This window comes from Lytechinus pictus, chromosome 17, assembly GCF_037042905.1.
Source record: "Lytechinus pictus isolate F3 Inbred chromosome 17, Lp3.0, whole genome shotgun sequence".
NCBI classification, from domain to species: Eukaryota; Metazoa; Echinodermata; class Echinoidea; order Temnopleuroida; family Toxopneustidae; genus Lytechinus; species Lytechinus pictus.
The window spans coordinates 18901184-18925609 of NC_087261.1; the positions used below are offsets into that span (position 1 = coordinate 18901184).

The 24426-nt window shown below is 35.2% G+C and overlaps 2 protein-coding genes across 4 annotated transcripts in view; both read right to left on the reverse strand.

The window, feature by feature from the left end:
- Nucleotides 1-165: 165 nt before the first annotated feature.
- Nucleotides 166-13646, reverse strand: LOC129280620 (sushi, von Willebrand factor type A, EGF and pentraxin domain-containing protein 1-like). Of its 2 annotated transcripts, XR_010296333.1 has the most exons (11): nucleotides 13522-13646; nucleotides 12576-12608; nucleotides 8815-9000; nucleotides 7845-8030; nucleotides 7194-7358; nucleotides 6709-6885; nucleotides 5651-5824; nucleotides 5058-5234; nucleotides 3682-4287; nucleotides 790-2226; nucleotides 166-731 (listed from the first exon to the last, which is right to left on the reverse strand). XR_010296333.1 is itself a non-coding variant. In XM_054916624.2 (10 exons), the coding sequence occupies exons 1-10, from the start codon at nucleotides 13562-13564 to the stop codon at nucleotides 2012-2014; spliced, it is 1962 nt and encodes a 653-aa protein (XP_054772599.2). In that variant the 5' UTR covers nucleotides 13565-13646; the 3' UTR covers nucleotides 166-2011. The 2 variants fall into 2 exon arrangements, 1 of the variants encoding a protein (XP_054772599.2); XM_054916624.2 differs by having other exon boundaries at nucleotides 166-2226.
- A 1355-nt stretch (nucleotides 13647-15001) lies between these two features.
- The window catches only part of LOC129280162 (venom phosphodiesterase 2-like), a 39366-nt gene continuing 29941 nt past the window's right edge, over nucleotides 15002-24426 (reverse strand). For both annotated transcript variants that reach the window (XM_064112500.1, XM_064112499.1), the window contains 7 exons: nucleotides 23713-23952; nucleotides 22351-22505; nucleotides 21394-21538; nucleotides 20173-20247; nucleotides 19540-19678; nucleotides 18653-18815; nucleotides 15002-17948 (listed from right to left, as the gene is read on the reverse strand). In XM_064112500.1, the coding sequence (XP_063968570.1) occupies nucleotides 17778-17948; nucleotides 18653-18815; nucleotides 19540-19678; nucleotides 20173-20247; nucleotides 21394-21538; nucleotides 22351-22505; nucleotides 23713-23952 (1088 nt within the window). In that variant the 3' untranslated portion in view covers nucleotides 15002-17777. The remainder of the gene's footprint in view (nucleotides 17949-18652; nucleotides 18816-19539; nucleotides 19679-20172; nucleotides 20248-21393; nucleotides 21539-22350; nucleotides 22506-23712; nucleotides 23953-24426) is intronic.

Below are 24426 nucleotides of genomic sequence, written 5' to 3' on the forward strand. Positions count from 1 at the left end.
AGCCTACTCATGCCTCGTGTACTGAAGGCCCTGAAGTTTCGTATGTGCTAGTCTTTGCGTGGAGACACACTTGTTGATCAAAGTTTCAATCAGGGTCTGCACCTGCAGACTACCTGTTAGATACGCCACTGAGAACAAAACCTATATACAAGAACTGTTTCATTTATGTTCACTTTTACTTGTTCCTTCTTTATTTTACATGGAAATGACCCCGGGGGGCAGTCAAATGTATTGCTGTACACACTCGTGGCCAAATTATTTCCAAACACCCCCTAAACAAGTTTTTCGCGGGCTTTATTTACACATTTGGCCCTTAAACAGGTTGTCGCCAAAATATGACCCCGGGGAAAAAGCTTGGGGAAAAAAACATACCCTAACTACGTTTGACCCTGCGATTGACCATTGACCAGTCTTTCAAAACTACCCCCTTTTTTGAAAATCGGTGTTTTTTATACCCTTAACGAGTGCACGCGCGGCCCGCGTCCAAAACTGAAAAAAACACCCCCTTTAAACGCGTTTTTTTTTGTCTCGCGTGTGTACAGCAATATATTTAACCCCCCACCCCCCGGGGGGGAAATGACAGTTAGCAGTAATGATGCTATAAATACTAAAAAATCTAACATGTCCAATATAATGCTATATTAATAGGAACGACAAGGAAACCGAATCCAAATCGAGTTACACGACCAATGTTTAGGCCTATGTTATGAAAGTAAAAAAATTATTAATCGCTTATTTGGTCAATGCACTGAGCAAAATGCGCGTACAACGTTGACCGTGATAGGCCACTTCATTTAGCGATTAATCGCTGATCTTTGTGTTACGGCACTTGGTTCCCGATGTGCCTGTGTTCCATAATGATAATAGCGAGTTTTCGCTCAGGAACGTACGGTTGTTATTGTTGCTGGCGTTTTTTTTTAACGACGCGGGTGTATAGCAAGCCCTTTAAACATTATTTTGTACCAATTACTTGAAATACAATTCTTGACATCGAGAATGTGCTTCTTGAATGAACTTACATCAAATTTTCCATTGTATCTCTGTCTAGACTTTTAATAATTTTCTCAAAACTCTTTTGTTTAATTCTTAGCTCTTTATGCGCCTTGAGCACTCTACATAGTGGATTTTGCGCTTTATAAATCACATTATTATTGTTATTATTATTGTTATTATATTATTATTATTACTATTATTATTATCATTATTATGAATTCTTGATATCAAGGAATACATATATTAAAATGGCTTGCCATACGCCCGCGTCGCTGAAAGACGCATATTAGCGAGTTTTCACAATTGCAGCGGGGACGGATTCTACAACACAGTAAATCTATTGGAAATGCCCTCCAGGGTCCCGTAACACAAAGCTTAGTGATTAATCGTACGCTTGATTTTCACGATTGATTGTACATCGTAGTCAATGGAATCATCGTAGAAAAAAATGTTCTACGATCATTGCTAAGCTTTTACGGGCCCCAGGGCTCCGTAACACAAAGATTAGCGATCAATCGCTAAATGAACTGACCAATCACTATCAATGTTACACGCGCAATTGGTTTCACATACTGACCAGGGACCAATCAGTGAGGTTCTTTCATATTTGCAATTCATTGCAAATATTTGTGTTACGGAGTCCTGATCACAATGAAAAAGCTAAGAGGTCTTTGTCGAAAATGTGAATCGGGACAGCAGATCGGATTCGGAACTGACGAAAGTTGCAAATATGTCGTTCGTCCAGACTACAAGACGACACTGCTGTTTTTATTCACCGACTGTCGACAATGCAGCTTTTTACAATAGATTATCCCTACATTCCAGAAAACGTAGTGGTCGCGAAAACTCGCTAATGTTAGTCAAACCAACGAAATCGACTCTCAACCAACCAATAGTATTTAAATGTAATCGGAATCAACGTAAACAAATCTTTGGTCGGTCTTGAGGCGGTTTCATTGGTTGTTATGGCATATTATCGTTAAAAAATCAGGATTTTATCGAATAACATCATAAATAACTACAAATGCGTATTGACAAGTACTATTCCATTATTATCATAGGCGTGTTGAGATTTGTTCGTTTTCGGTCCGTTGGTTTCGTAAACGTTTTTGTCCGATGTTCCTTGTCGAGTATGATGACAGTTGATGAGAGCGATGACGATGGCGAGAAGGGTGCACACCCCGAGGGCAGTGGCCGATACGATGACAACTACCTTTTGATCCTCGGTCATTCCTGCAGGTCAAATAAGAGAAATATGACTATTATAACGTCATTCATTACGTAACCTTTTGATTACAGCGCACCATGCACAACAATTTAATAAAAAAAATGAAATCATGAAAATTTAAAAGAAAATCGCATTTCCATGAAGTTTAAATGATACTATTTGGTGTTAATAGTCATGAGTATGACAGAAAGTGAAAGGGGCACATAGTCTAAAATTCAGGAGTAATCATCTCGATAATAATCACAACGTGATTATGACAATTATAGTAGTGAATAACTAAACTTCCATAGCTTAATAAAACAATAAATAAATGAAATGGAAATAAAATAGCATAGTCTTAAATACAAATAAGATATTTTTGATAACTTATCTTATAACATGCATTGGCGAGCGATAAATTTAATTGTGCATTTTGCCTGATCTAATATGAAGTAGTATACTAGGGAGTGTTTCATGAAATTTCTTATCAGTAATTTTTCACTGACAAACTTACTCTGAACCAATCAGATGCTAGAATTTCAGTAGCTTGTATCAAATAATCATTGAAGGTCACTGTCATTTGTTCCTAATTATTAAAACTATCATCTACGCGATTATTATGGAAGCTTATGAGTTGCCAACGAGATATAAACATAGTTATCTTCAGGGCGGACTTCAGGGAGAAGTCGGCCGGGCATCTCACTAGCGAAAATCAGATGACCAAGTTTTGGATCTCATCAGTTCGACATCCTTTAGAAGAGATGATCAGACGGCAAGATCTCTGATCTCGTCATAACATCCTCTGAAGAGATTATTTGATGATGAGATCCGGGACCCGTCTTACAAAGAGTTATGATTGATCCAATCTCGTAACTCTATGCCATCAGTGTCATATTTTTTTATACTGGAAATTTGCACAATGTCCTTTGTAAACAAAGAGAAGCACAGCGAATTTTCAAGAAAACAATGAATACATGAATATACATCATAGCTGGAAAATATTTTGAACAAACATGCATAATATATGCTGACGGTTGCTGGCCATCCATCCATAGTTGCGATTGATCGGATCAATCGCAACTCTTTGTAAGACGGGGCCCAGGATCTCATCATGTCTGCATCCTTAGAACAGATGATCTGATGACGAGATAAAACAGAACTCATCATTTCGACATCCTCATATGATGAGAACCCAGATTCCCATCGAGTCGACATCCTGTAGAAGAGATGATCAGATTACGAAATCCTAGGTCTCATCGTTTTGACTTCCTTTAGAAGAAATTGCAATTTGCTCGGCCACTCGTGTAGCGTCGCGTTCGTACACACGGTGTTGGACAACTAAATACGAGATATTCTGATCACCTTGTCATCTCAACTCTTCTGAAGGATGGAGACATGACAAAATGATTAAGGTTTCGGCCCATCTGGCTGGCACTTTTAAGCTTCTAGATTACAAAATAATAAGCAGTAAGACAACGAACCTTTAGATGACCCCGCCGTTGTTGATATCGACACGTTCATCCCAGGCGATGCCGTCATATCGTCACCAGCTGACGTCATTGAACCGATCTTCTCCGACGTCACAATCGCCTGCGCTGTCGTCGATCCCTGAGCAGGTGACGAAGTAAGCCTACTCTGTGTGCTCACGTCTGAGTGCGCCGTACTTGCGCTTCCCGGCGTCGACCGACTCGTCACTCCCACTGCATCAGTGGGCGACGTCTTCTCTGACGTCGTGATCTCTGATGACGTCATCTCTGATGTCATGACTGCTGATGACATCATATTCTGCGTCACGACCGTTGTCGTTTTCATAGCTGTTATTGTTGTAACTTCTGGTATAGAACTTGACGGTGACTTATTCGTTGAAATGCCGAGTAGTGTTGTCTTTATTTCAGTCACAATATCGGTAATTGTCACTAACGACGTTGGAAGGACGTCGGTGGATGACGCTTTGGATGAGGTTAGAATATTTGACGTTGGCGTTGTACCGGGTGTTGTTTCCTGTACAGTGGTCATGCTGGTTGAAGGAATGCCCGTTGTTACAGAATTTCCCATTGTACTGGCAGCTTGTGTAGTTGTTATTCGTTCTAAATAGCAAATAAAGAATGTGCGTAGACAAAACATAAAATTCCTTCTTTTCATTTCTTTCCTGATTTTAACACGTTGCCTTTGTAAAGGTGTGATCTCTATACAAAGCCTTATGGGAAATGCTAAATAGGGAAGTTAGCTGGTGAAACCGATTCACCGCTATAAAATCTCAGTGATGTTAAAAGAAGCAACGCCAGAGTGGGCAAGGGGGTGACCACCCCACCCCAATTTAATTTTAAGTAGTAAAGAAAGAGCAGAAAGAAGGGGGGGAGGAAAAAAAAAGATGTAGAAAGTGAGATATGGAAATAATTATGGATATGGACCATAGAACATTATAGTACCTTTAAGTTAGCATTCCACTGAGAAAAATGACGTCACATTTCAAGTTGTCTCCCCCTATCAAATTATCATGGCGCTGCACCACGGATGACGCTAATCCCTTGATGAATATAAGAAAATAATCCTAAATATATAATTTTGAGAGTTAATTTTTTGGGGGTTTGTTTGTTTGTAGGAGGGGGGGGGTATATTTTTAACGTCAAAAGGGGAGAGTTGTACTTGAGTGATATGACAAGTCTTGGTCGCATTGCCCAACAGAAGGATTTCGATAGGTCTATTGATTTCGTGATTCAAATGCTCAAAACTTTCTTTTTGTTTGCCCAATTATTATTATTATTTTTTTAATTGATCTTCTTTGATTTTTCTGGTTTCACATGAGCTGACTTGTTCCACAAGTTTCATTATCCTTAAATGTTTCAATTATGCCTACCTGCGCAAAATGGAGGCTCAGAACTCCATTGCCCATCCTGGCACGTCGACACAAGGCTTCCATTGTATACGTCATACCCATTGTAACATGTGAAGGTCACAGTCTCTCCGTGGTGGAATGGAGATACTGCGCCGAAGAAGGCGCTGTTTGGCTTAGGTACGATGTCAGGGCAATCTCCTGTTGTTGTTTGTTGTTGTTGTTGTTGTTGTTGTTTGATAGGAAGAGAAAGTAAAAAAAAAAAACAGGTATTATTCAAAGGATTAGATTAAGTCCGCGTGATGGGTTAGGTTGTGAAATATAAAGCCACATTCGTCACCACAATCATCACCATAATCGTCACATCACCATCATCGTCATAATCATCATCATTCCCACATTGTCACCACCACCATCATCATCATCTTAATCACCGCCGCCATCACCATATTGACCTAGGGCCTACTATCACCAACGTGTTCCTCAGCATTAGAATAATAACATTATTACAAACCCCATCACCTCCATGCCAAGTCAGTATCATTATTATGATGATGTCCCCAATATGAAGAAAATGGTAGTTTTAATTGCCTGTATTTTATAAATATTATACCCACCCATGCACATTGGTTGCGGGGCATCCCAATTCCCGTCGAAGCACGATATACTTGAAGGACCATCCAAGGTAAAACCAGGATCACATACGAAGGACACGGTTTCTGTATGGTAAAACGGGCTTGTATCCCCGGTCACTTGGCCATTCATGAAAGCATCAAGGGGTGAACAGTTCTCTGGAGAAAGAAATCGGTTAGAGTCAGGAAAAAACACATCAATATAAATGACATGAGACTAGTTTTATTGATGGATAATTATATTGACAAAATGTGACATATCGCAAAGGAAGGAAATAAATGGAAATATATATGTTTGATTGTCGAGTACATGAAGAATCATTGATTTCAAATATAATTGCAGTGTGTTTAAAATGAGTCTTTGTTATTCTTTTTAATGCCAACTCGGGAATTATTAATGAAAAGTTTCCAGGAAAGCGATTACGTCACAGCGGACTAACCTTTGAAACTTCATATTATATCTGAAAATTGATCTGATCAATATTGCAAATTTTGGCTACCGGTAGCAGAAGTGGAGGTGCCGCAGCCGAGCGGTTTAAGGCGCCTTGATTGGAGATTCTAGGATCGGGGGTTAGATTCCCGGCACGGCACTTGTGCCCTTGAGCAAGGCATTTTATCTACATTGCTGTTTTATCGTACATCAATAAATGAAATGCTATATGGATTATGAATACCAATGTGTGGACTTGTGTTTTTAAAAAATACGGAGAAATTCGGGGGGGGGGGGCGGGCGGGCACTTGGCGCTGTACCACCTTAATAGAGAAAAATAAACAAATAAAAAATAAACAAACAATAAAAAACACTTTAAACAAAATAATCCATGAACAAGGGGAAAAGACATGAGGAAAGGAAAAAGAATGAAAACATAATATTATTTTCTTAATTTTATGTAAATTTAATTTTTAACAAAATTAGATTCAAAGTTCTAAAAGTCGAATGTCGAATATATATATATTTTTAAAATTGCCTATATGCCATGTTCTACAACAGACAGACAGCTGACTAAACTTAAAATCATATAGTAAAATTCGGAGGAAATTACCATAGCATGCAGGGGAGGGATTGCTCAGTGATCCTTCATTGCAATTGACTGTGGTGCTGGTTGACGATCCCGTTGAGTAGCCGGGGTCGCAATCAATGACTACCGAACTACCGTGGTCGATGACGTCCTGTTGAGTGTCGAAGTTCGAGTTGGCAACGATCGGTGGTAGACATTTTTCTGAAATTGATTTAAAAAAAAAGTTGTTCGCGAAAGTTATTTTAAGATATCTTCTTCAGCCGTTAAGTCCGGGCCGAAGCCAGAGTTTGATGGCGGGGGGGGGGGGTGTATTGATTGACGTCTGGAGATAAGAGGAAGGGAGTCTTGCCTTCCCTATGGAAATTTGTTTAAAATCTATTGGCTAAGATGGGAAAAGGTGAATCACTGTATATAGTGGGTACATTCAATAGAGTGAGAGAGAGAGAGAGAGAGAGAGAGAAGGGCGGCGTCGTTCGTTTGTTTTGTGTAGCGGCCATAACGACACTTACCAAGGCATTCTGGGATATTATCAGGATCCCACAGTCCATCCCGACATGTCGCAGTCGACACACCAATCAGGGTATAATTGACGTCACAAGAGTAAGTGACGACCTCACCGTTGACAAATGTTCCATTGGGTCCACCATTTTGAATCGACGGGGCCGTGCACGATGCTGCAATAAAGGGTGAAAATAAAAATTTCTTTCAAAAAATAATCCCATAGACAAAGATAATGACATTCAAGAAACAGCATAGACAAACTTTCTTTCAAAAACATTTTTGTCCATGATAGAATAAGTGCAAAAACTAAGGTAATTATTTTAAAAAGTAACTTGCTGGTATGAAAAATTTGACTGTTTAATAATTCTATCAAATTTTTGAAATAACACTGAATATATTCATTTTATGCCATTGGTAGATTGGTTGGCGACATTTTAAAGGCAAGATTGTGAACGCTATGCTACTGTTCTGAACCCAAAATTCAATACCCCTTAATATAGTATGCACCTAATACCGTCATTTATTGTAGTCCTGGTCAGAATATGCATGACTAAGACAAAATTTATTCAAGGACTTTTTTATATAAAGAGAAGTAGATCTTTATCTTCTCTTTTTTTTTTCTTTTTTTTTTTCAATTCTGAAATCTCTCATCTTATTACCTGCACAAGTAGGTATGTTAGAGGGATCCCAAATCCCTCCCGAATCGCACACTGCCTCCTGCGGGCCAATGATAGAATAGCCGTCATCGCAGCTATATGTGATCCTCTCGTAGAGGGCGTACTCATCTTTATATTCCGTGACGTTTCCGTTTGACGGGAGCTGAGGTCGCGTACAACCGCTCGCAGCTGAAAAAAAATATATATATATATACATAAATAAGATCGGAATTATTGGATTATTCAATATTTTCAGAACTCTGAATGATTTAGTACGAAAGCTGATGACGAACAAAAGTTAATAAAAGGGAATTTAGCATTTGAAACTAAAATAAAAAAGAACAAAACGGAATGAAGCAGGTGTGTTTTGCAAAATGAAAGTAAAAAAAAAAATGCTGCAAGCCAAATGAGTCGAAAGTAGAGAGATATTGACCAGCAGCTAGATTCTCAATAAAAATTAACAAAGCTTTTTTTTCTCTCTTATTAAAACCCTGACGTCAATAGATACAAGCATGTATGGTTAAAGGCAAAAGTAAATTTATTTTTTACAGGCCAAGGCCAGGTTGATTTCGATCAATTCCGTTTAAGATAATATATTGAACATTCGACTTTGTAATCATTTATTCAACATTACTTTATCTAATCCAATTAATTGAATCTAACAGAAAAAAAGTTTCACCCTTTTTTAGAAAAATATATAAACGAGTTACTTTTGAAAACTTTTAGTAGCATTCCGGCCTTTTGAATAAATTCTTGTCGTATTTTTTGTAATGTAAACTTATAAATTAAGTGCAATGTTATTATGTTTTGATTTATTTTCAAACAGTTATTTTGAGAATATAAATGGCACATCCGCCGAGATTGATTATTGCATCTTTTTTATTGAGAAAATAAGAACTAAAAATGAAATCAAGTTCTATTTTTAAAACGAAAATTCAATAAAATAGTATAGATAAAACTCAATCTATTGTACCTTCACAGGTTGGTCCGACTGGTGGAATCCACACCCCTCCGTCGCACTGAGTACTTGGCGGACCAATCAGTGATCCCGTACAGATATACGTCACCGTCGTCCCGTCACTATAGCATCCATTCCCGCCGGGCGTGTATCCACTTAGTCCAGTTCCCATTGGCTTAGGTAGACTTGATTCAGAGCACTCTACAAAATTTGAGAGGGTGTTTTTAAACATTTGTATCATTCTATGATCATAATAATAAGCACACTCTAAAAGATGTTGGGTAAAAATGATCCATGAGAGTATTTATGCGTCCAACCAACATTGAGCATTTCTTTTGGGCATCTTTATTTATCCAGTGTGATGAATATTTTGCCCACTCTACAGTAATGGCTGCTTTAGTTATTTTTTTAACATTACTGGACAATATGCTTCCTGCATTGGGTAAAATACTCCCCCAAATTGGTTGGACACATAATTACCCTCGTGCTGGTTAAAATTTTAACCAATATTTTAACAGTGCAGTGGCACAATGAACCGAAACATTGTTAAGAAGGAGTACAACACGGTGTCTGTGACAAACTCTCATAAAAGTCAAAAGCGAGCTAAACAGTTTAAAATGAAAATCGAATTTCGTGATAGATTTTGACAAAATATTTAGAATATCCACATTTTACACATTTTCTTCCTTTTCCTCTCTTCCTCTTGTTTTTGTCTCAAGATATTTGGGAGAGCCATCTGTATATAAAGTACAAAAGACAATCCTTGCATGGCATCATAACGTATCGCACTTCCAAAGGATGGATATTCTTACCCTTTGTCATTGGTGACATTGCCTCTCAACTTTTTTTTTCAATAATCAAGTTATGCCAACTTTTAGTTCAACTGAAAGCCGTTTTCCCCACCTGAATGCCTTGCAGCTCGTGAGGTAGGGGGGGGGGGGGGCAGAAATAGCGTGCGTTTAGAGTTCAAAATTTATTAAAAATGTTAATAACGTTAAAGCCGGTATTCTTTTCAATAAAATACATTATATATACTGAAACATGGTGGTTTGAACAAGGACTTTTTTAAGCGCATAGATTGTTACGGCCGTGACGTCATTCATACCCATTTAAACGTCATTCTTGAGCGAACTAAGAAAATCTACTCTTTTTTGAAAAATTGAATACCTTGCTCTTTATAGACAGTAATGCAATACGCTTAGACATTAATAAAGCGAGCAAAATTATTGACCTATAAAAAGAAATCTAATTTTGTGATATATTTCGATATAATATTCATACATTTTTCACACTTTTTCCCTTCCTTTTCTTTCGGATCCTTTTTTTTTTTCTTGGTCTTGAAAATTTATGGGGATCAATGGCCCAAAGCCCCCCCCCCATCTGTACGCCAGTGTCAATTATATGTTGATAAAGTACTAATTGAGAGTCAGATTATCTTTGTTTTGTATGACACATCCATCCCTTTCACTCCCGCCAAGGAAAGTTTTAATCCAAAGCGTACACTAATATAAACCTTCGTAAATTTAAACAAGACAATCTTAAACAATGGGAAATCGGCATAGTTGTACGAGGAGTCACACATTCTGATACCCGGTATCAGGGGCATACAGATGAGCGTGTTTGGGGGAGCTCTGCCCCCCCCCCCCCCCCCCCAGGGTGAAATATGATATCATTTTCTGCATATTATGTCAAAACCTCTCACAAAATTGGATTTATGTATTATTAATTAATTTATTTATTTTGTTTTATTTATTTTATACTGCAAGGTAGGCCTGTTCAGTTCTTAAAACTGCTTTACAAAGGCGCCCTGCAGTTTAAAATACATGTCAAGATAACTATGAACAACAACAACAACAACAAACATCAAAAATACAAAATACAAAATATCTAACATCAGAAACAATTAACACCAAAATATAGAGTGGGAAGTGACAATTTAAACATACATAGCATTGTAAATCAATGGAATATGTAATAATAATGTTTAAAAAATTGCTCGCTCGCTTCACTCGGTCGCAACCTTTTATAAATTTTGCCTGATGTGCTATATCCGGCCCCCTCAAAATGTTTGGATCATTACGCCGCTGCTCGGCAAGATACAGTACTTAAGTGAAATTCAATAAGCAAAGAAGACTGGGTAGGTTCGATATGGCGCTTTATGTTAATTTTGGGGATCTATAATATTTAAACCAAGCCTACTTTCTCCTTTATCAATTTATTTAAAATGTGGTGTCACTGGCAAAATACTTTTGATAATTTTGGATTGAACTTTAATGTTTGTTCATCAAGTAACACCAGAAATAAAACGAAATAGATATAACATACACGAAAGACAAAAGGAAAAACAATCAAACAAAAAAGTAAAGTAACCACACTCAAAATTAAACCAAAACGAATACGAAATAAAATAAAAGTACAATTTAAATATATATCATCATGTATATATATAAAGATATATATCCCTATTTGTGATTATACAGAGCGTATCAAAAAAAAGTTTACACTTTGAAAAAGCCCTGGGAATTAAAAAATATACAACATGTGGGTGATTCTTTCACATAAAATCTTGTTTTTGGGTCTCATCTACCCAAATGAAAGCAAAAATGTTGACAGAATGTTACACTTGAGTGTGCACTGTCCATTTTTGTAAAGCTCGCAGAAATCTGTTTGCGCAGAAATGCTCGTTTTCACGCTGTGTCAAGGGGAAAGGGCGAAATCAAACTTACCCTGCGAAACATTTCTCATATATTTCCCTTGCACTTTTAGTCAATTGAATAAAACGGATAGATTCAAGCATTTTGTAACAATTTTGCCACCCAAATTGATATTTCAACACATAGTAAGCACAACCTTTACCGTTTTTGTGCCAGCTGGATCTGAGGACATAACTTAATCTGAACAAAGTTTATATCAGACATCTCCAGCATTTGTTCACTAAGTTTTTATTATTTAAAGTGGGTTTACATTTCATTTTTCATTTAATACTTGTTTCTCCACACTTTTTCCAAGCTTGACAATGATTAACAAAATGAAAATCAAGCCTAAGCCATTTCATGTAAATCACAGCTCATTGTAAAGCAAATATCGTCACGATGGCCTCGGTGTGTGGGGGAGTGGGGTGGAGTGCAATGCACTCTTCGAAGTGTTTTGGACAAGGAAACAAGTTAAAAAGGGTAAAATGTATCTTCAAATCAATTTTACTAGCTAATCTTCATGATTAAGGTCTAAGTTCTGCGCAAATAATTTTTCACTAACTTTTCAAAAGTAAGTGGTGCTCACTCAAGCGGAAATATTTTTCGACAGTTATATCGTCATTTGCTTAAATGGATCTGTACCAATGTCAAAATGTGGAAAAATCTTCACGATATTACAAATGTGTAATTTTACAGGATTTTTTCTAAGTGCAAACTTTTTTTTGATACGCACTGTATATTTGTGCGTGTGTGTGTGTGAGGGTGTGTGTGTGGGTGAGTGTGTGAGGGTGAGTGGGTCTGTGTGAGATGGTGGGTGTGGGTGTGTGAGTGTGCGTTAGGGTATGTGGGGTGTGCATGTATGTGTATTACAAATCGAATGATGAGAGCCTTGTAAATTGTTACGAAATATAAATCACGTGAGCTTATCCAGATGACAAATATATTTACCTCTATAATTTTAGAGATGAAAAATGTAAATACTTGTTAACAGAATCATGACTCGAGGAGCTGAACTAACTAATAAACAGATAAAATAAGGGGGTATGTATATAGGCCTATTAAAATTATTTGAAATAGACTTACCTCCTGGAGCACACGTTTGTCCCCATGCCATTCCTAGTGGAGAGAATGCGTCACACAGTAAATATTATAAGTTTCAAAAGAAAATAATGCAATATAAGCCCCCATTCACTCTCCCTCTCTCTTATAGACCACTAAGGAATATTAATTTTCACACTTAGAATTAGTACTTGAATTTCAAGGAATTCATATTCAAAACTTCACCTCATTTGAATGAAAAAAATGATAAAAGCCAAAGCAAGCTAAAAAAAAAATATTAGAAAGTTATGGCATTTGTTACAAGGTTTTACACATTAACAAAAAAATAAATAATAATAATTACAAAAAAAATAACAAATAAAAACACCTAACAAACTACCTTATCCGATAAGGAAAATGCATTTTCATCTAGACAACAATTTATTTCTGTTTGAGTATTAAAACCAAAATGTGAAATGTCTCTTTATACGTATAGGCCTTGATATATAACACAAATAAAAATCCCCCCCCCCCAACAAAAAAAAGATAGGTTATTCTTTTTCTCTCTAGATGATCTGTCATATACTGTACTTTAAAGATCTTATTGAAATTACAGAAATAATTAAGCAATATAAATTTGAGCAACAACTATATTCCTTACCAAAAAATAAGAGTCATCCCACAAACCCCAAATCAAAGTTGTATTATTCAATATTCAGGTGTATGGATAAACGTAGAACATGACAAGAATATTGTTATTTCAGTAGATCAATTTCATATATCAAAATTATTCTTTTGATTAGGTGTTAGCAAAATGTATTTACCTCGCTGAAAAGTTCGTGCTGATCATTAGTCATGAAATAACACTCAGATTTGTGCATGCAAATCCCTTAATCAACCCTTTATCTTCATATTAGATTTCAGGAAACAAAAGAACTGAAATGCATACAGATCATATAGAATATGAATATTATGAAATAATTATTCTCACCTGTTACGGTAGAAATCACGAAAATAATATGTATGAGTTCCATTTTCTCTGGCTTCGAGCTACGTATCGATACTGGAGTGAGAATGCGATATGGTATAATCCCGCTGTTATCCCTTTATCCACGATTTGATATTACTCAGTCACACTTTCGGAATCGATTTCCAACGATCAAAGCTCTTACGTTATTGCGATAGGCATATCATTAATCGGATTGGAGGCGCTATCATCGGTGTGATTTGCGGTATCAAGCGTGTTAGTTTACACGTTGGTCAATGAAATGTTACACGCGCCCTTCACAAACTTGTAAAGTACTTGAGAATCTTGTTGTGTGTTGTGTGGTTTATAGTCGCCAAACATGGATGGTTCACAATCATGATACCTAATTTGAAGTCCTCTGACAATATTTGACTTGACCTGTTGGCTTCGTAGCGACCGACCAATTTAGAGTTATATAATCATGGTTGATAAAAACGAAAGAATTGAATACTTAGATTGCAACTTTATCAGAGCTGAACGATAAATGCTTCGAATAATAGAAACGGATTGTCCTCATCATCCTTAAATGAACTCTAGAATTACTGGAATTATTTATTCATGCATTCGTCTTGTTTATTTGTCTTTTTCTCTATTTATTCATTATTCATTCATCTATTCAATTATATACATTCATTTATTTATTTACTTTTTCATTTAGTCATTCATTTATTTATTCATTATTTGCATTTTTGAAACCTTCAGAATTCCAGGAAACCCCTGTTTATCAAAAGTGGAACCGAGAACAATATTTTTTTGATGTTTTCTTCCCCCTTCCTAATTTCAGTCGTTATTGCCATTGTTTCTCCTTGTCTCATCTGAAATCTGTTTTTTATCATTATTTACAGTACCTGTGCTTTCTCTGCTCCATTTTCTCTTTGTCCTTTCTCAAATCCTCAGCCCTTCTTTTGTTCATTCTCCCCAAACCACTCTGACATCTTTTATTTATTAATTTATTCATTCATTTATTTATCTATTTATTAACATATCTATTTATTCATTCACTCATCCATGTTTATTTATTTACTTATTTTTTGTTTCTCAAATCCTCAGCCCTTTATCTAGTCCTTATTTTGTCCATTCTCCCTAAACCACTCTGACATTATTTATTCATTCATTCATTTATTTATTTTTTATTTATTTACTTATTAGTGATATGATTGATATTATTTTATTTATTTATTTATTCATTCATTCATTCATTCATTTGTTTTTATTTATTTACTTATTTATTACTGTTATGATTAATAATATTTTATTTTATTCATATATATATATGTATATATATATATATATGTAAACATTTTTTTGGGGTTGAATCTCAATCTACCATATACTGTATGAATGTCAGCTCTTTGTGATTTATGTAAATTTAGCTTCTTGTTGGATATCCAGTGTCCATACACTTTAAAGAATTCGAAGAAAAGAAACACATGTTAAACAGGAATACAAAACGGCATTTCTATTTACTAAACACTCAATTTAGAGCGAAGATATACAAAGAGTATACCTGAATGCAGCGAAGATATATCACTGCAAATTCAGGTTGATAATAGTCATACTCTAAATTTACATTTACTTTATTTATAAATGCCTATAAGCCTATGGTACATGGATAAGAATGTGTTTCCTTACACTGATAAAAGTTGTCAATAAGTATATTCAAATATATGTATAAAAAACAACAACACCTGCACCATTTCAAACTTTAGAAATTTTCGAAAATGGAAGTTTTCGTTAAAAAGGACTATGTATATCCCTTTCACGCTTGAAAATCAATCCGAAGTATCTAAACATTAATTATCATAAGGAAAAATAAGAATTATAATCCAAAACATTGTGAAATCTGCAACAGAGAATATGATAATCTGTGCGATTTCTATGCCCCATATTATAATCCCAATGTCTGCAGTGTTTAATCCATTTTGAAGTGTAAAAATTGTATTTTGTCATAAATAAGACTAGTACAGTACAACGTCTAAAATTCGAGTCAAGATTTTCACTACTGGTAATTATACATGCATCATAGCAAGTGAATAAAGACAGCAAATTAAAAGAAAATGATGACGAAGTCTCTCCAAGGTAAAGAATGTTAAATTTGGAACAATGTAGTTTAAAAAATGTGAGGACTTGAAATTATTTAATTATTTAGAAATGAAAATTTGAAAAGCTCAAAAATACAAACACAACTTTTAAAAAGCAAATAAAACGAAACCAATCAAACTCTGAGTTGTCACTTTATCATTACAAGTGATTAGACCAGATAGATTTTTAGTTCAATACTGTTTGAACAACAATAACCCCAACCCCTATCTGAGTGTATATAGCCGCGGCACAGACTTTAAAATCCACGCTCTAAAAAGTAGGAAAAATTACAAATCACAAATTCCAGGCACTTATGTACAATATGATCACATATAAAAAATGATTCAATTTGGCACTTTTACCTCCACTCTAAAAAAGAATGAAATGTTAATTCAAAAGTTTAAAGGTCGGAGGAGCATAAAGCTGGATCCAACAATTTAGTGTCGGTCGAACCATTTAAAGTAGCAAATGCAACATTTAGAAAAGGTTGTCTCTCCTCCGACATTTCAATTGTTGATTTCACATTTCATTTTAGAGTGTACTATACAGATTATAAAAGAAGGTAGTATCCAGTACATAATGTTTCTAGTACTAAGTAATTGAAAGGAAACCCGACCATTAAGAATACGGAGACATCTTATATTGGTACAATAATATCCACTTGCTGTAATCTACGATGGCATATAAAGAACTGAGAAAGTTTAAACTCCATTTTGGAATAAAAATATGATATCAAAATTCCCCAAAGATTATCTGAAATTCATTCTACTCTTGCAAAACGTGTTCATACAACATAAATGGTATACTACAAAGTTAAAAAAGAGCAAAAAATCGTAAGAGAATTTATGCCAGAATGCGGGCCTAATAAAACCCACACATGGGTCCCATTTCACAAGGAGGTGTTACAATAACAAATGCCCAAATTCTATTTAAAAAGTTACTATCAACCAATCAGATTGAAGGATTTCAGTAGCTTATAACTGTTACTGCAAATACCAAGTTTCATGAAATTTGCACTCGATGTATTTATCAAATCATTCAAGCAAGTTCACAAGCATTTCCTGTTACAGGCACAGTGTCGTAAATAATGTGAATAGTATAATGATCGTTATAAGCTCAAACCATGTTATTTTTGTCCAATATATGCACCAGTTTAATAAAATTAATGACCTATTTCCAGAACAAACAAGTAATTATCCGTTCACCATTATAACAGCTTAAACCAACAAACTATAATATATCCAATTGTCTAATGCAGGAGTAGAATAGCATTTTATCTCTACACTCTATTTCAAAGATAAAGAATAGCATGCAAAACTGAAAGATTTTTTCATCTTCAAACCTATCTCATATTGACAGTATCTCACAATTTTTTCACACAATGATGGAATCAAAACCAATAGTGATGACATCACAATGAAATGGGATGCAGCAGGGTTTTCATCAATAGGGAATACCATTATTTTATCAAATTACTCACAGTCAATCGGAGTGCCCTTTCAAATGTTTTCAATTACTTGTAAGTAGTAATATTTCATGTATCATTTTTTATCAATCACCAGCATATATTCAGGCAAATAAGTTTAAACTTCAAATGCCTACATCCAAGGTATTATGATCAATAAGGCATAAATATCATAACGACCAAGAGACAAAAATATCAAATTTCATAAGATCGGTACAGGGCAAGATAATCTCAGTCGATTAGGGTCCGTTTTGAATAAAGCTTCAATACAAGATTGGTAGTCATGCTGACATCATTCATATAAATTTGAAGTTGATACATGATTTAAACAATCTATAAATTGGGACTATTCTGAAGAATATCTGGGTCTTGGTAGATGTTTTGAGGCTGTTTGTAAGTTACGAATTACCTTATACTTATGCACGACTAGTTACCCTTTATAGTTCTACATGATAACCATATGATAACCTTATTAAGATTATGTTCCAGTAATCTGTAAAGTCATGGTTAATTTTACGAACAGCTCAATGAATCAATCAGTTTCATAAAGATTTGTTATGATAACAAATGCATAATAAGCAAGTTTACGATCAACCAATCAAATTGAAAGATTTCAGTAGCTTTAAACTGTTATTGCAAACTTGTTATCGTGACAATTTGTTTGGGTTTAATTTTAGACCATCCACAAGTCTGGAATATCTGATTTCATGAGAGTGATGAGCCTTCGTTCGTTGGTATTTGTGTTCTCTGATGAGGCCTTATCAGGGAAGAAAAAGAGTCCAGTCATTCGTTCTACGTCCATGACGCTAGCCCGATGCTCCCTCAGATAATCCTGGAGTTGCGTCTGTTTCAAGATCGAATAACAATAAAAGTTTGAAATGTTTTTAAAAGTACCGTATATTAGTTTTCATTAATTCATTATTTGTTTCTTCATTTAGAAATATATATTTATTTACTTGTTCATTTATTTTGCTTACATATTTATGCAGAAATTCATTCGTTTATTAATCATTCATTTATCAATTTGTTTTTATATCATTATGTCCATTCATTTACTAATTAATCATCCAGATTTCATGAATTATTTTGACTTCTTGATTAATTTTTTTTTATCAATCACAATCATAAATAATGTATTAGTAATAAGCAGTAGTAGTAGTAGTAGTACTAGTAGTAATAATAGTAGTAGTGGTAGTAGGAGTAGTAGTACTAGTAGGAGTAGTAGTAGTAGTAGTAGTAGTAGCAGTAGTAGTACTACTAGTAGTGGTAGGAGTAGTAGTAGTACGAGTAGTAGTAGTAGTAGTAGTAGTAGTAGTAGTAGTAGTAGTAGTAGTAGTAGTAGTAGTAGTAGTAGTAGTAGTAGTAGTAGTAGTAGTAGTAGTAGTAGTAGTAGTAGTAGTAGTGGTAGTAATAGTAATAGTAGTAGTAGAAGTTGTATTAGTACTGGTGGCAGTGAAAGCAGCAGCGGCTGTGGAGATGTGGTGGTGTAGGTGATGATGATCATCATGTGTATCAATTTCACCTAACCAAATATACCAGTATACATACCTGCTGTGCACAATTCGGTAATCCTTTGTTATTATGTGGTAGAACGAAGGCGTTCATTTGAATTCCATTTGCATCACATGAATCTAGAGTTGTGTCGTTGGCACATCGCGTAGCAATAATGTAGAAATGAGATGGAACTACGGTCTGTCCTGCCCAGGCATCACTGGAGAGAGAGAGAAGGGAGGAAGAAAGAAAAAGAGTGAGTGAGAAGAGGGAGGTAGCAGAAGAGAGACATAAAAAGGAAGGAAGAAAGAAAGAAAGAGAGAGAGAAAGAAAGAAAGAAAGAAAGAAAGAAAGAAAGAAAGAAAGAAAGAAAGAAAGAGAAAGAAAGAAAGAAAGAAAGAAGAAAGATAGATAAATAGATAGATAGATAGATAGATAAATAGAAAGAAAGAACGAAAGGAAGGAAGAAAAAAGAAAAAAAAATGAAAATTGGAGGAAAGGTAGAGGAAGAGGGAAAACAAGGCATATAAAATGTAAATTGTGACTGATATCTATAGTCTGCATCAGTTAAACTATATTTTCTATATGTTTACAAATTATAAAAAAATACATGGTATAAATCTGGATAACATACATGTAGGTATTACCTTGCATATAAAGTCTTATCCGTTTGCAAATGGTAGACATATGAAATAATGATCCTCAAGAGATCTTATAATAATGCATCTTTTAAAAAGTCTGAGCTAGGATTTCTGCACCAATCTACCGAATTCGTCTTTGTTTGCTTTGCTCCTTCCACTTCAGTATACATAAAAGAAGAATACAAGAATGGTTTTGCTCATATTCTAAAACACAAAAATTTTCATTTGAATATATCAATGCAATTATTATGAAAAATATGTATATTCATGAAAACACTCCAAAAATGTTCATTAGATACATACGAGGATGAAATAAGAGAGAAGGGATCCGTTATTCCATTGTGATTTATATCATAAATAGGCCCTTGAACGATGTTGATGCTCTGTGTCGATCCAAAGTTAAACCATATCCGATAGAGTTCAATCAGCCCATCCCAAATATCTGTACACAAAGAATCAAAGAAAAAAAATGAATTTCTTTATTTTATCAATCAGCAGTTAAATGCTTTAAAAATAAACAAAATATAAGACTATTCTCATTCCCCCAAAATCCAAGAACTGAACAGTTTTACATAATGAAAAATAAGGTGACAAAAAAGATGAAATCATTTTAAAGAAGGGTATCGCTTTCCCCCGAGCGTTGGAATATCGGTGGGAATAATTGAGTAGACAAAAGACATCCCTGAGGGACTCCATTCTACATGGAATACTCTTTGAAAGAAAGATATAGTAAGCTGCAATGACAGACATATTCACAATTTGAATGATGAAAGTATATTTACAGAAAAAACTGGAATACTAGAATAAGTAGATACTAAAATAAAGTTTGCGTTTTTTATATTACTATATTTAATCATTTTCAGCCTGAAGTATCCATTTTAACTTGTTACCTTTTTGCACTTACAGCTTAAATTTATGAATCACTATGTATCATACCTCTTTTGAATTCGGAGTAGATTGGGATGATGTTTGATGAGATGACCCCAGAATACTGGCTTCCTACAGACAACTCTAGATAGGATAAACAATTCAAATACAATAACTTAACTAAATAATAATACAAAGAGCATATCTGCAATTAAGATAATAGCAATATGAATGATTGTTTTTGGCAAACGCCTGGGTCCCGTCTTACAAAGAGTTACAATTGATCCGACCAACCTCAAGTATATGGAAATCCATCAATGTCATATTTTTTCTTTAGGAAATTTGCACAATGTCCTTTGAAAACAAAGAGAAGCATACTGAATTGTAAAGAAAACAGCGAATGTATGAATATACAGTACATCACATATAGAAAATAATTTGAACAAACATGCATTTTAGATGCTGACGTTGCTGGCTGTCCGTAGCTGTGGTTGATTGGAGCAATCGTAACTCCATGTAAGATGGAGCCCAATCAGACGATATATTAGAAGTTCAAAGGAGAACGAACTGACCAACGCTTGATGGGGTCTCTCTTTGGCATTGTGTTATGAATAGCTAGTCTTTAAACATACCTTTTTAATTAACAATTGATAATACATAGCTTTAATCAGCCTACACATTTACCTATATCTCTATATAAATTAATAGGCTAATTAAAATCTATGCATTACCAGTTTATTATTAAGAAAATCAAATCTTTTGAGAGGGAAGATAATTGTTTTTGTACTTCACGATTATTGCGGAAGTAATGTAAATTATTGTGTTATCAGTCAGATGAGCCTATATTACAAGTACACACTGCTTAAAATGCTGCATTGTGGGTTAAGAAATGGGACAGATTTGAGTAAGTGAGGACTTGAGGTGGCACTATGAAAGACCGCTTGTTTTGTATTTGCTTTAGAGAAAAACTCTGCCGGAAGGATATAGTGGCATTGATCTTCAACCGTTACAAGCAGAGGCGGATCCAGGGTTTTCCACGGGGGAGGGGGTACATTTTCCTGAGGAAAAAATTTACAAAGCAAAAAAAAAAGATAAGGTTTTTAACCACAAATTCAGGACTTTTCGTCCACGAAAATGTTTGACAAGCAAAAAAAAAAAAAGGTCTTCACTTTCAAAGGGGGGGGGGGGGGCCTTGGGCCGGCTTTGCCCCCCCCCCCTGGATCTGCCACTTACAAGAGTAAGGGTAATGAAAATATTAAGAAAAAAAATATATTGTAAAGATCATCCTACCGGGTTGAAGCAAGAAACCCTGTCGAATATTTGGAGCTAGTGAGGTGATTCGCTGCGGACCGTACGCGTTACAAGTTGGGTTCTCTCCTATTGTCAGACGAGTGTCGGTGATGATGCAGTTTGACGGCATGGTAACCGTGTTGAACTGGATAAAGGAAGAAATCAGTGATACTCATAAAATTGGCAAGTCATGAAGATGCAGTTTGATATGGCATGAACAAGATGATAAAATCAATTAAATAGATCAGAGATGTTCATCAAATTGGCAACACTTAGAAAGAAGGTTGATTACAAAACTCAACGAAACAGATCGTTGATGCTCATAAAATTGGAAGCAAAAGAAGTGCCAATGGTCATCATATGTCACTGATTAAAATTCATTGCGTATTTGATTAGTGAACTGGATATAGGCCTACATAATGGTGCATATAACATTTTCCTTGAAGTATAAAATACATGATAAGTATCATAAATTCTTGACGAAATTGGAAAAACTATGCAAAGCAAAATCTAAGGAGTTCCAAAATTACAATTCTGTTTGCTTCGCATTCCATGGCTGTCACATTGTATATAGGAGAATTAAATAATTAAATGAAAACTACTGATGTTTCATGACATTTCATGTCTCATAAAGTGACACAAGACAATACAAAGGACTTGAAAATACAAGCCAACAGCGATTCACAATCAGATTAGGATAGAATAATACTATATTTCTTATTTGCAGGAACACCATATAAACTCATGCTTCCCTGAAAAGCATGGGGAATAAAACTCTTGATGATGCAATATAATTTTTGAATATTTATATTTTTCATGGACACTTTCAAAGAACGATTTTCTATCTTACCATAGTCCCCTTAAATTCATTCTTATTTTTTATGATTTTTTTAAGTGCAATATTAAAACATATGCGTCTATGATGGAAATGTTTACAGGCATGACACCTATACTTACCCCAGTCGTTAGTGTAAATGAAGCATATTTGCTGATGGATAGTGTTTTATCATAAGCCATGACGTAGCTATTTTGGTAAAGCTTACAGCTGGAGCCGGCGGCTGGGTTGACGGAAGCCAGCATGCGCGGTGCACCAAACGGAATGTGACGAGCGGCTAGGATAGAAAGAATGGGAATCTTAGTGAGATATGAACTCCTAAGATTTCTCATTCACGTATCATGTACAATTTTGAATTTATAATATTTCATCAGAATATTAAAAGGAAATATGTCACAGCCATATTAAACACTAGGGCCCGTATTCTGAAGTCAGGTTTAACTTAGACCATGGTCTAACTCTGTGCTAAAATTATGGGAAACCAAAAGTGTCAACATTTTTATTAAATTGTATGTTTCTTATGTTTACTGTGCTCTTTCCTGATTCATCGATGGTGAAGACAATTATCTCTTTATACTTCCTAGACAATTAAGAATGATTTGAGAACAAAGAGAGCTGAAATATGATATCTCTACTGTTGGTGATTTATGTAACAATTGGCTATCCATACTTAAACCACAACTTTAAACCTGAGTTTAAGTTAAACTCGACTTCAGAATACGGGCCTAGGGGTGGAATCTGGATATTTGATGGGGGTGATGGGAGAGACCTAAATGCAACATCACATGTTTTTCTCAATTGACATGGTCCAGCTGAATTTATACTTTTCTTCTTTATGTCTTCCTCTTCGACCCTTTTTCAAGACTCTTGCTTCTTAACTAGAATGATTATATAAATATATATACATATATAAATTTGTTGTAATAAAATTGGTTACAAAACACCTGTGAAAACAAAATAAAACCTCAGAAAGAGAACAGCAGGTTAAACGTTTGTGAATTCTTTGATAAATTGGGTATCATATTAAATAATAATTTTCTTGAATTCTAAAACAGTTGAAGGAAATCTGGGACTCATTTCACAATTTCAGTTACAACAATTTTGTAATTAAGGTAACTAACATGGTAATAGGGCTCAGCAATTAACCAAAATTAAGGTTTCCATGATAGTTACCATTATGGCAAACTTACCATAACCATATACGGTTATGGTAGTTACATCTGCATGTTATTTTTTATATCATTTTATTATAGGTTAATTTTTATTATGGTAGATAAAAGCATAAGATAGTAGTACACATGTGCAGCTGACATGAGCATGCATCAATTTGTGTAGAAATGTATGTATTGCTTTCGTTTTTTGTTTTTCATTAAAAAAATTTCTATGTAAGAGAAAAAACAACTGTTAGTCTTTATGAACAAGCCCCTACTTTTTATGAACCCTCAACCCTTCTGTTTTGGAGAAAGCCTACTGTGTCAGCCTACCTGCGCCACTCGAGACACTGAGGACTTGCTGGCCCCTCTCCATAGCGGTAGGGTCATTTACATTCACAGGTTCACAAGTACATCCAGTGTTAAAGGGCCCCATGTCCTCATTAGAGAAGACACAGTTAGATTCCTCCACAAACTCCTTGGCCATAGTCGGGAAGTTACCCGGAGTCCGTAACATATGGTTCAGTGCACCCATCGTACCATTATTTGGTTCACCAGTTACCCCTAAGAGCTCTGATGGTGCCAAGAGAAGTTTGAAAAGGATATATGTATTTTTTTGCATTCTTTTTAATTCAATTTTTTAATGTATCTAATAAAATCAATTACATAATATAAACTCCTCAAAAAAAGTTTGGAAATCTGAGGGTTTTTTTCTGTGGTGATGAGTGTTTCTCAGCGGTTTCTTTTGTTTTCACGCACCTTAACATCAACATTAACATGGAATCAAACACACCTCTGCACAAGCAAACACATAATAAACATGCATGGGTATTTCAAAACCCGACTCAAACCATGTCTCACAGATCTCCATTTCAATGTTGATGTTAAGGTGCATGAAAACAAAAGAAGCGGTGAGAAACACACTCATCACCACGGAAAAAACAGTTACTGCCAATATTATGTAATTTTGCAACTTTTGAATTTCGAACTTGCCTCACATTTCCAGGCACTGACTGTACCTCCATGTCAACCATAATCATATAATGT